At 39.0% G+C, this 13,230-nt stretch overlaps 1 protein-coding gene across 4 annotated transcripts in view; it reads right to left on the bottom strand.

Moving 5' to 3' along the window:
• The window catches only part of CDK15 (cyclin dependent kinase 15), a 76,985-nt gene that overhangs the window by 36,139 nt on the left and 27,616 nt on the right, over positions 1–13,230 (bottom strand). For all 4 annotated transcript variants that reach the window (XM_057304057.1, XM_026492164.4, XM_044381272.3 and 1 more), the window contains one exon: positions 4,159–4,252. In XM_057304057.1, the coding sequence (XP_057160040.1) occupies positions 4,159–4,252 (94 nt within the window). The remainder of the gene's footprint in view (positions 1–4,158; positions 4,253–13,230) is intronic.

The raw sequence follows: 13,230 nt of genomic DNA, 5'->3' as shown, positions 1-13,230 counted from the left end.
CTGTAGTGTATTCTTAAAGTCCTGTGATGGTTAACTTTATGTCCAACTTGACTGGGAATAGGGATGCCCAGATAGCTAGTAAAATATTATTTTGGGGTGTGTCTGTGGGGATGTTTCTGGAAGAGATTAGTATTTGAATCAGTAGACTGAGTAGAGAGATATGCCCTCTCCAGTGTGGGCGGGCATTGCCCAATTGACAGGGCCCATATAGGACCAAAAAGTGGAAGAAGGGAAGATTCCCTTTCTTTCTTCTTGAGCTGGGACATGCATCTTCTCCTGCCCCCAGACATTGGACCTGCTGGTTCTCTGGCCTTCAGACTCTGGGACTTACACCAGCATCCCCTCAGGTCTCAGGCCTTTGGCCTCAGACTGAATTACACTGCCAGCTTTCCTGGTGCTCTGGCTTGCAGACAGCAGATCTCAGCCTCCATAATCACACGAGCCAGTTCCCATAATAAATCTCCTCTTATGTATCTCTGTACCTCCTACTGATTCTGTTTCTCCGGAGGACCCAAATACAGGTCCTGAGCCTGTGTTGTCACTAACTCACTTGTTCCTCTGAGGCAGGTAATACAGCCTTGCTTAAAGTCATAGTCTCATCACTAAATCTCTGTGGCATGGTCAACATATAAAGTCATAGTCTCATCACTAAATCTGTGTGGCATGGTCAACATATAACAGGGTGCTATTTTGGGAGTCGGGGATATAAAGAGGCAGGAGCGACTGTCCCTTTGCCCTACATTAGATGAAATACATTCACACACACACATCAACAAAAGAACATAGCCTGAATTATGCCTCAGTGTGAGCATTCAGCTGTTCCCCAGTGTGTTCAAATTAAAAAGGATTTGGATTACTGACCTTTAGACAGTGGAATGTTAGCTAAAAATGATCCCAAACCTAACTCTAGTCCTTCCTACCAAATTCATTTCATCTTGTTTTCTTGGTGGCCTGGCAGCTTGGAATATGGTATTTGGCTTTTAACTGGTGGATTGGAAAAGTAACAACATCACTTGAAAAAAGAGCTCACCTAGGCTGTGGAATACCGAATTGAACCTCCAGTTTGTAACTAATACGAGAATAAAAGTCTTTTGGAGTACAAAGTCAAAACACTTTAGATTTGGGATGGTGCCTTTACCTTGAGTTCTTTTGTAGGTATTGTTTTACCATTCTTTTACTCTAACCGTAAAAGCCCAATGTCAGTTCTATCTGGGAACTAGAATAACATTGTTTTTGTGAAATATTAGTGAAATGCTAGAGCTTTCACTACACCCCTAGGCAGTATAACTCCTTTTAGAAGCATATCTCAACATAACTCTTTTTGGAAGCATTTGTCATAGAAAGAATCTAATAAATCCAACTGCAAAATGCTGGATATCGATGCCAGTCCAGTTGTTAGGGCAGGAAGTCAATTGCCCAACAATGACTAATAATAATCAATGAAGAATCCAGAATCTTAATGTCTACCAGCTTGCTGACTAGGACTCTGACTGAGAGGTACATTATGCGGTGCCTGCTAAGATCGTCCTCAAACAAAAGACACCCAAGTGCTATTTTCTCTCATACAATAAAAAAAATCATGCCACCCAGGAAAATCTTTCTTTGATCCATTCCCTAAACAAACTGAAAAGCTACTGAGGGGATTATAGGCTTTTCCTATCAACTACCCTGAGCCTGAGGGAACACTAAGAATCCTGGAATCCATTTTGAAAAACCAACTGGACTAATTCTTCTTTTGTGGGAGAGGGCCAGAGAATGGGAGGGAAGCTGATTCTTCTTTTTGAACCTACCATCTTCTGTATTTGCACAGATGTGCACGTAAACAAGTGATTCACATGCACCCATATGTCTTCGGGTGGCTGGTGAAGCACAATGAAAAGAAAGCAAAGGTAATGAAGAAAACGCCACAAAGGAAATAAATAGCAACCACATCCATATTTCCTCTAAGGTGATAGTTACTAGAATTATTGGTTACTTTGTATTATGTTTAATTAAAGCCAACAAAATGGATACCAAACATGTTTGAATATTACACTGAAGACTTTAAGCTTGAGATTTTTAATAGTTAAATGAAAATCCAATATCCTTTATTTGGAATTTTGATGCTCAGTTTCTATTTGAAAGTTATTGAATTTGGTTTCACTTGAGAAAATTACCAAATCTCCACTTCACTGTCTGGGAAACTGAAAACCAAAAATTGTTGATCTACTCCGTCCCTGAAGGCTCTTAAAAGGCAGCTAGTGAGTGCTATGTTTGAAATCGTAGCGGGCTGCACAGGGCTGTTTTCTGCCTTTGCTGGAATGGAAACTGAAGGCATTTTGATTAATGGATTTAAAATCTACATAGTTTATTTTATTCCAGTTTTAGAACAGCATCTGGGATTATTTGCTAAAAACACTTATTACAAGAATTAGATTTCTAAAAAATTGATCAGAAAGAGGTGACAGTTATTCAGACGAAAACACACACACACACACACACACACACACACACACACACACACACAGGCATTTTAGAAAGATGGTAAAATAAAGATTCAGGATTTCCCATTATGTTTTTATTCCTAAGAGTGAGCTCTCAGGATAAATGTAAAGAACAGTTGTGGTTAAAGGTTGGGAGAGTAGAATGGACCCATTTATTTCAAAGAGGCAATTCCTACATCAAATATCATGGAACTCAAAATAGCTTTCCTATTTTCATCTGTGTAGACCATGAATAATGAAATACTAATTCAGGATTTGTCTGTAATGTTGAAGTTTCTACCCTGCTTGAACTGTAGTCGCATAAAAGATAACACTGCTGAATGTGGTGACTTGCTCTCACTTTGTCCTCAGAGCTTGGAACTGTGGTTGTGTTAACAAAACTGTGTCTCTGCCTCAAAATTGTAAGGTAGTTCCAGAGAAGACAAATTTCCTCACCTACACACAAAAACCCCACTTTGGCCATATCTCCCAAGAAACCCCTTATCAGAGGCTCTTAGCATGAACGCTCCAGATGCTTGCTTGAAGCAAGCAAACTTGAAAGGGAGCGGGATCCCGGATAACAACAGTGTAGTTTAAAGCACTTGACAGACACTACAACACAGATGAACTTTAAAATATAAGTGAAATAAGCCAGACACAGAGGACAAATACATAGGATTCCACTAATATGAGATACCCAGGATAGGTAAATGCATAGATACAGAAAGTTGATGAGAGCTTAGCAGGGGCTGGAAGGAAGGAAGATGGGGAGTTCATGTTTACTGGGTACAGAACTTCTGCTTCAGGTGATGAAAAAGTTTTGGAACTGGATGGTGGTGATGGCTGCACAACAAGGTGAATGTGCTTAATGAATCATGTACTTAAAAATGGTGAGATGGCAGATTTCATGTATATTTTACCACAATGAAAAAAATCACCCAAAAAAGTAAAATATACACATGACTATAGTCCGTGGCATATAAGCTACAGGAGACAAAAGAATGAAGTACATCATGGTAAAGTGAAGTAGGGGTAGGGACGCCTGGGTGACTCAGTCGGTTAAGTGTCTGCTCCTGGGATCGGGCTCCCTGCTCATTGGGGAGCCTGCTTCTCCCTCTCCTTCTGCCTGCTGCTCCCCCTGCTTGTGTTCTCTCTCTCTCTGACAAATAAATGCATAAAATATTTAAATGAGGTAGGGATAAATAGTGAGTCAAGAAAGGGAACCACACAGAAAAGTACCTTCACACCTTAGGAAGGTGGCTTTGGAAGAGCATGATAAATGGCATACTTCTCTCACACTAACATGGTAAGCCTTTGTTTTATCAGAGTTCTGTGGAAATGTAGTGTCTCGTCTTCAGTTGACAAAGACCCAGGGCCAAATGTATGATAGAGTTAGAGCTGAGGGTGGTGAGGCAGGGATGTGCTTAAGCTGTAATGGCAGCAAGTGCCCTGGGAGGTTGGGAAAATCATAGCAGGGAGCAGGTGGATTCAGGGCTGCTACAGGACAACAGGTGGTTTCCTGACCGTGTCTTCATTCCCAAGGTGTTTATACCTGTGGCAAATACCACAGTTTCCACAGCCTTAATACACAGCATGAAATCTCAGCAGATGGACTACTTCATGGTCTCTAAAGTGAATCTGGTTCAAAGTTTGAAATGGAGGTATTTCTTCTTCCTCAGAGGAATTCTTCTCTTACCTCCCAGATCTTCTCCAGCTGTTCAAGGATGTTGGAAACCCCAGGAAACAAAGGTTGACCCTGGAACATTTCAATAAAGATGCAGCCTGCACCCCTAGCAAAGGAAACAGGAGTCAGCCTGACACGTTCAAGGAAACCATACATGCGAACTGAACTACTAGTAGTTCTCCTCCCAGTAAATATTTGGAGGAGTTAAATAGGGGCCACCTGCTATTAAAAGTCTTGGGAAAGAAAAAAGAAAAAGAAAAGTAAGAACAGCCAGCAGCTTTTAGTTAAAATGATATGCAACCAGTGTTGAGGAACACAGTGAAGATAGCAAACATTTCAGCTCATTCAAGTTCATTATCCATTTTATGAGAAGAAGCAAAAGTACTGAATCTCCAAATTGAATATTCTCTTTCACGCTGTAAGTGGCACTGTTAGTATAAGTAACTATTAAGAAGAAAAACTCCTGCAAGTTAAACCATTACACAATCAGAATGTTTCTTTTACTGTTATTGAAAGGGCTATTATAAATTTAATTAGACAGATTATTGGATCACATATCACACTTGTACATGCAACAAATGAAACATTAAGTGAAATAAATTGGTTTGGGTACTCCTGAAACTGTTTTACATTCAGCATTTGACTCAGACTCTTTGATGTCTGTTTTTATCCATGGGATCATCCTCTATATCGGGAGTTTGATGATGCAGCAGTTCTTAAAATAATCCACAAGAAAACTAAGAGTCATCGGCACTGGGCTCCTAAGCTGACCTTGCATAGAATTAACCTACTTTTGACTCCTGCTTAAAGAATGTTACAAAACATGTCTGATTCACTCTTTCTCCACAACTGTTTGGTTCCTAGTTAAAAAAGAAGGAAAAAAAAAAAGGTCTCCTGTCTGCAAGACTTTCTTCCAAGTCACTGACGCCCATTCTGCAAGTTTTGGTGCTAGCATTTGATGTTCACACAGGTGCAGTGGTAGCTGCAGTCACAACAGCAGCCTGGCTGACGGCCTTGCTAAGATGCTGCTGAGTGTACGGTACGTCGTGATTTAGCAGAGAGTGTGCATCTCAAAATAGATGAAGTAGGGTGAAATACAAAATTCATTTCCTGTGTCGTCGAACTGGAGGGTAATTCCTGAGGGACAGTAAGGGGTAAGATTTATTTTGCTAATAATACACATTTTTATTCATAGAAGTCTTTCGAGAGATAAAAATGGTCCAGGTGACTGATTACAGTGATTAGCCTCATGGTTCTATCCTTTGACTCCAAATTCTTTTCATTTATTACACATAATTTTGCAAACTCCCTTAATCATCTGGACATTTTCTTGTGTGGCATGATAAAGAAGGATAGTTAAGTAGAACATTTTATTATAGATGATATTATTAAAAATTTATTATCGAGTTCATTTTATTTTTTTTTAAGATTTTATTTATTAATTTGACAGAGAGAGACATCCAGCGAGAGAGGGAACACGAGCAGGGGGAGTGGGAGAGGAAGAAGCAGGCTCATAGCGGAAGAGCCTGATGTGGGGCTCGATCCCAGAACGCTGGGATCACGCCCTGAGCCGAAGGCAGACGCCTAACGACTGCGCCACCCAGGCGCCCCTATCGAGTTCATTTTAAATGTGATCTTTAATATTATTCATATGTATTTATTACATATGATAACTTTTCATTTTTTCCATCGGATTCCTCTCCCACTCCCCCTGCTTGTGTTCCCTCTCTCGCTGGCTGTCTCTCTCTGTCAAATAAGTAAAAAATCTTAAAAAAAAAAAGAATCTGGCAAATAGTATCTTGAGGTGAATTTTTAGAATTATTGCCATTTTAAAGCTCCTCATTAGCTTGTATTTTAAAATCCATTTTTTTTTGTTTCTTGTCTTTAAAGCAACAGATATAAAAGGTATGAGTTAAACAATATATGGAGGAAAATAAAAGTAATAGAAAATGGTCAGATGGTTAAAAACCATCCTAATTCCTGGTCAATTATGAGATAAGCCAACTAGGAAACTGAATTGGTGAATGCCATCAAATGGTCTCTGCCCACTGCCCCTGAAGCTTTGTTTTGTGCTTGAAAGGTTTCAAACCACTTCATTTTGAAATGAAAAAATGTGTGTGTGTGTGTGTGTGTGTGTATAAAACATATATGTAATTGTATATTAACTGCTATGAAATAGAAATGGAAATGTACTGGTTTTTGAAGATTTGAGCCAACCTTCCATCCAGTACCCTAACACCTACCAGAAACGCCAGGAGCTCACAAGCCACTAGAAAGCCTGATGTTATTTTAAACAAGGTTCAAAACCAAGGTCATTGTCGGGTTTAAATCTGCAATCAACTTTTTTCCTCTCTTCAAAAGGTTTTCATTGCTTGGGAAAAACTTGTAGCTTTTTCATACTAGTGGCTATAGGAAGCCAAGAAGGAAGTTTTTTGTTAGCAACTTTAGTGTCCTTTGTCTTCTACTCCACTAGGACAGTGTACAAAATTATGTAAAATATTGGAGAAGGCTGGACATTCAGGCCATTATGCAAGTAGTACGAGATGTTTGTGTTACAGAATAATATGCTAATATTTGGTTGAAATTCTCCATTTACATCTGTATGGTTGGTGCCTTAGCGGCATTTTCTTGAGCCTTTTTTTTAAGTTTCACCTAGGCGTAGATTAAAACGCCTCACCTAACAAATACAGAGTCTAATGTTACTTGTTTATACTTTTAATATTTAAATACATATATATATAGAGAGAGAGAGAGAGAATGTGTGTGTCTGGACACTTGCAAGACAAACGAAATTCCTAAATCAATTATATTGCAGTACCTGGAATATCCATAAGTACCATAAATATCAATGCATTGGTAAGAAAATAAATCAGTGCATTTTAAGTTTGAAAAACAAAAGATGCTTTCTAGGTGTAAGCATTGTTCTTTAAAAACTATACAATTCCTCTTTTGATTTTTTCATTTTTCTTCAGAGCTATTGTATTTTTTAATTTGCTTTGTAAACAAGTTGAGGGGTTTTGTCTATTTTGTCCACCCCCAGCCTAGCCTTAAGCAAACATTTAAAATATTCCAGATAGGAAACCAGCTCCTATTTCCTTTCACTCCGCTGTTTTGTTCTTAAATCATCCTGGGGCTCTTCTTACCTCTTCTTCTTACCCTTCCTATCTTTAGGCTTCTCAGAGGATTTCTGCTCTGAGGAGACACCCTTGGGGCAGCCCATATAGGCGAAGGGGAATTTCCTGTCAGGGTAAAAAGACCCGATGGTGTCCACCAGTGAATCGTTCCAGAAAGGAGAGATGCATTGCTCCAACCATGGCTGTTCAGTCAAGTTAGAGGAAACAGCTTATATGTTTTCTGCTTTTTCTGGCTTTCTTCCTAATCTTTTCTCTATTCTGAGCATGAACAAATTCTTCCATAAGAGAGGAAAAGATTCTTCAAATTCCTGAGGCAATCTCTGGGGAAATCAACCATCGGGAGTTTTAGGTTTTTCAGAGGTGTGAGGAACATACAAAATGTTGTTGGGAGAAATGAATCAGTATTTCATTTTTCAACGTTGAAATTAATTCAGAACAACATAACGTATGACAGGGACATGACATTTCCATTTGCTTTTCCCTGGGCCACTCTTTATATTTGGAAGTTTGCAGCAGGAAATCTGCAGTCTCTCGGGCAGGAACAACTTTTCATAGTCCCAAAACCAGCAGCTGCCTGAAGTCAGTTTTGAAGAGTACACTTTGTGTGCCAAAATAAATCCTTCTTTTAAAGCCGGTTTACCCCAACACGGATGAACCTTGAAAACGTTATGCTAAGTGAAATAAACCAGACACAGAAGTAAACTATTGTATGGTTGCAATTATATGAAGTACCTAGAAGAGTTAGATTCATGAAGACAGGAAGTAAAATAGTGGTTCGCAGGTGCTGGGGGAAGGGAGTAATAGGGAGTTTCTGTTTAATGGGTACAGAGTTTTAGTTTGGGATGATGAAAAGTTTTGGAGATGGATAATGGTGATGATTATACCACAATGTGAATGTACTTAATGCTACCAGATTGTACATTTTAAAATGATTAAAATGGGGGGGGGCGCCTGGGTGGCACAGCGGTTAAGCGTCTGCCTTCGGCTCAGGGCGTGATCCTAGCATTATGGGATCGAGCCCCACATCGGGCTCTTCCGCTATGAGCCTGCTTCTTCCTCTCCCACTCCCCCTGCTTGTGTTCCCTCTCTCGCTGGCTGTCTCTATCTCTGTCAAATAAATAAATAAAATCTTTAAAAAAAATAATAAAATGATTAAAATGAGGGTGCCTGGGTGGCTCAGTTAGTCAAGCGTCTGACTCTTGATTTTGGCTCAGGTCATGATCTCAGGGTTGTGGGATTGAGCCCTGCATTGGTCTCTTTGCTCAGTGGGGAGTCTGCTTGAGGATTGTCTACCTCTCCCCCTCCCCTCACTCATACTCTGTCTCTCTAAAATAAATAAATAAATCTTAAAAAAATAAAATGGTTAGAATGGTAAATTTTATGTTATGTGTATTTTAACACAGTGCAAAAAAGTAAAACAAAAGCAAAATGGTATACTTATCCTAAAACATTGAGTTTTCTCAATGAAGTTGCTAATAGAATCTTTTAAGATCTGAAAAGATGGCAGAAAGAAAGAAGGAATGATGATGGGAGATGAGAGAGCGTTGGTGTTAAGGCGGGGAATAACCAGTATGTCCTACTTGTGTATTTCCATAATCTAACTGATTGCTCTGGGCTCCCACCGACACTGGTGCCACCGGGGCTCACTGTGAACGAGAGGCTCTGGCACTCTATGGTATCATTAGTTTCTTAAAGACAAAGGCTCTAATGCTCACCCATGGTCATCTGCCTCCCCAAACGCACTCAGTTTGGGGCACCTTGATGCCTCAGTCGGTTAAGTGTCTGACTCAATTTCCGTTCAGGTCATGATCTCAGGGTCATGAGATCGAGCCCATCATTGGGCTCCATGCTGGGCATGGAGTCTGCTTAAGATCCTCTCTCTCCCTCTCCCTCTTCCCCCCCCCAATCAATCAATCAATTAATCAATCAAATGCACTCAGTTTGTACCCTATGGGGTTTTGTGGCCTAGCACAATAGGGTTTTCCCTCTTTCCTTCTTTTGTCAATTGGAAATCTTCTCCCTATGCACTTTCCCTTTTACCACTCTGAAAAGAAAAAAAAGGGGGGGAAGAGGAATCGTAATGTACACACTCGATATCAAACCATTATGTAGAGAGTGACCAAATAACAGTAAACTCAATGAAAGATGCCTATTGCTCTATTTTTACATTACTTTTTGAGTTTTAGAGGGAAAGCAATAATAATTATGGAATGAATAAGAGTAATGGCAATAATTTTAACTTACAATTGAATTTCTATTTTATGTTATCATTATTCATGGTTAAATTCATGAAACAATTACCAATGAAATAACATTTTGTATATGTAAGGGCTATGTAGCTTAAGACAGACTTAAAGAACTGGTAGGTGAGCTGAAGAAATTATCCAGAATGTAGCACAGAAAGTTAAGCAGGCAGGAAATATGAGAGAGAAGATGAGAGCTGTGGATAATAAACATGGTCTGATAATCTTTCATTGGAGCTCCAGAAAGAGAGACAGGAATAGAGGCAACATTCAAAGAGGAAACGACCAACTAAAGGCATGACTCATAACTGGAAGAAGCACATTATATACCACACCAGACACCTTAAAGTGAAAACTCTTAATAATAAACTAAAAAAAAAATCTTTAAAACATCTACCTAAAATGAGAGATCACCTCCAAAAATAAGACAATAAGGCTCAAAGCAGACTTCACAACAGTGACTGCGGAAGACAAAGCAGGGGAATGTTCTAAGAAAAAAATAAGCATCAATCTTGAATTACATCCCCAGCAAGTCTACCTTTCAACAATGAAAGTTTAAAACACAGAAACAGAGTTTGCCACTGATAGGCCTATGCTAAAGAATATTCTAAAAGATTTACTTCAAAAGAAAGGAAAATTATTCCAAACGTTAAGATTTTAAAGTGCACAGTTTTAAACAGTTTCAAATTTTTAAATAGTTTTAAACGGTTTTAAGTTTATTTGTGCTTAATGAAAATAGCTTTAAGTATATAAAGCAAAAAATGAATGGAATTATGACCGATCAACAATGTAGTGAACATTTCAACACACCTTTGATTGATCGGTTAAACAGACAACAATGATATAAAGAAGATTTGGATAACACGATTAACCTCGAATTTTTGAATATATGTAAAAACCTGTCCCCAACAATTCAGGAATCTGTATTCTTCTCAAACATATGTGAAATATTTGCAAACACCGATCACATGCTAGGAAGTGCTTCTCATGCTATCTTTGGTGGAACACCAGCTTTTTCTCAATTTTGGTGGTACCTTTTAATATTTAAATAATTTCAAACTTAAAGAAAAGTTGTAAGCACAGTAGAGAGAACTCTCTTCAAACAGATTCATCAATTTCCAATGTTTTGCCTCTTTCGTTTCTTCCTCTTTTTTCTAAAGCACCAGAGAGTAAGTCGCAGATCATAATTCTTCACCCCATCTATGTAACTTTGTATTTTCTAAGAATAAAAGCATTATCTTACGTAACAACAGTGCAATTATCAAAATCAGGAAATTTAGCATTGATCCAATATCACACTCTGACCACAGTCCCTTTTTAAATTTTACCTTTTGTCCCAGTACTGTCCTGTCTGTCCGTTTCCCCCAGCATCAAATCTAGGACCATGCATTGCGTTTGTTGGCATATCGCTTTAGTTTCTTTATTCTGGAATAATTCCTCAGTCATTCTTTGCCTTTTAAAACCTCGACCCAGTAGGGGATCAAAATATGCCACCCCAAAATATGCCACTCTGGTAGTAAAAAAAAAAGATTATTTTGAGCTGAAGGCAATTGAGAAAAAGCAAACATATGATGAGCTTTCTGCCTCCCCCTATCTGCCTGAAGGTCGGGCATAAACTCCCCTTGTGAGGATGTCCATCCCACAGTTTACTGCCCCTAAAGAGTCCAGAAATCCCATTCTTTTGTCTTATCACTTCCCTACAAATTTATCATCCTTTGTCAGAATGGTATAAAACCCTCCAAGCCTAGCTGCTTCCTTGGGGGTCTTCTCTTCTTTCTATAAAGCCCCTTCCCCCATGTCACAGAAAACTTTTAACATCAAATAAAATTTATATGCTTTTCTCTCGTTAATCTGTTGTCAGTTTGCAGGCTCGTCCACAGACTCTAAGAGGACAGAGGGAAATTTTCCCTCCCCTACAGCCCTTTAAAAGAGGACAGGCCAGTTATGAGGCAGAATGTCCCTCAAAGAGAGTTAGTTTATCTGATAAGTTTGGGATTTTTTTGCAGGAAAACCGCGTAAGTGAGCTTGTACCCTTCTCAGTGCCTCATATTAGGAAGCACCCTGTGTCGGTCAGTCCCATTATTAATAATATTAACTCTAATCAGTTGGTGAAGGTGGTGTTGGCCAAGTTTCTCTACTATAAAGTTACTATTTTTTTTCCCTTTGTAATCGGTAAGTAATTTGTGGAGAGGTACTTTGAGACTACATACATTTTTTATTCCTCATCAGACTTTCTTCACTAATTTAGCATTGTTAATTCTTGTTCAAAACAATCACTACTATGCTGCAAAACAGTGGTTTTCTAAGTCCATCGTTTCTTCTCCAGTTACTAGTTGGCATGCTACTGTAAGGGGGTGCTTCCTTTCTTATCCAGCTAGTTAGCGAACCACTATGGACTTATGCATTCTTACTTTATTCAGTGGGTTGTAATCCATGAACCCATTATTTGCTTTGATTATGAGTCAAATTGTACTCAATTGTACTCAAATTGCACATCTTAGACCAGTGGTTTTTCTTCAGGTTGCTTCCCCTGTCCTTTTGATATATTCCTATCATTTTTTGACCACTTTGTAAAAATATGTTCTGGCCCACCAAGATGTTCCTGGCTCATCTTCTACTTTCCCTGTGCCAGCCTTAGAATTGGCCATTTCTTCAAAATGTCTGAGTTCTTTTTAGTGAAAAATGGTATCAGGAAATCACAATCTGAGTGGGAGACCAACACTTATATAAAATACAAAATTTAATTTCTTGAGACATAACGCACTGCTGGTGTATAAACTGTTACAACTACTTTGGAAAGCAACTCAGCACTATTTCAGGCAGTTGAACATTCATATACCCTGCAACACTGCAAATCCACTAAGTAAGTACTCGAGAGAAATCCTTAAATATGAGTACCAAGTATATTTATTACCGCAAAAGCAAACAAAACAAAAAACCAAGCTAACTAATTGAAATGTCCATCAACAGGGAATAAAGCATAGCTACCTAGGTCAACATGAATGATCTTAGAAACATCTTGAGTAGACAAAAGCAGCCCCAGAAGGCTAAAAACAATATAATACCATTTTTACAAAAATTCAGAAGCAGGTAAAACAAAAGAATATCTTTAGAACACATAAACATGTAAAAATATGACTTTTAGAAGAGGTAAAGGAATGACGATAAGAAAAAAATTCAGGTTCGAAGCCAGTCTGGGGGAGGGACAGGTTGTTGGGAGAGGATCACTCGGAAATATGACTGAGTGTTCTAGTTGTTACACTGGGTAGTGGGTTCACGAAGTTCACTTATCACATTTCTTAATCTATATCAGTTTCCTCAATCTTGACACTGCTGACATCTGGGGCTGGATAAATCTTCATGCTGGGAGCTGTCCTGCACATTATAGGGGCACCCCAGCCTCTACCCACTAGATGCCAGGAGCACACCCCATCCAGCTGTGACAATAAGAAATGTCTCTAGACATTGCCAAATGTCCCTAGGGAGCAAAATTGGCCCTGGTTGAGAATCACTGACGTATACATATGGCATACGTTTTTTCATGTGTGTGTCTTGTTTTGTGCATGGAGCCCAGTACGGGGCTGGAACTCACAACGGTGAGATCAAGACCTGAACTGAGATCAAGAGTCACACACCTAGCTGACTGAGCCACCCAGGCACCCCATATGGTCTAATTTTTGAATGTTTTAAATGTTCCATAATAAAAC

Source organism: Ursus arctos, unplaced genomic scaffold (assembly GCF_023065955.2).
Source record: "Ursus arctos isolate Adak ecotype North America unplaced genomic scaffold, UrsArc2.0 scaffold_1, whole genome shotgun sequence".
Classification (NCBI taxonomy): Eukaryota; Metazoa; Chordata; class Mammalia; order Carnivora; family Ursidae; genus Ursus; species Ursus arctos.
Note: the sequence above shows the minus strand (reverse complement) of the source record. Positions and strands in the feature narration are given on the sequence as shown.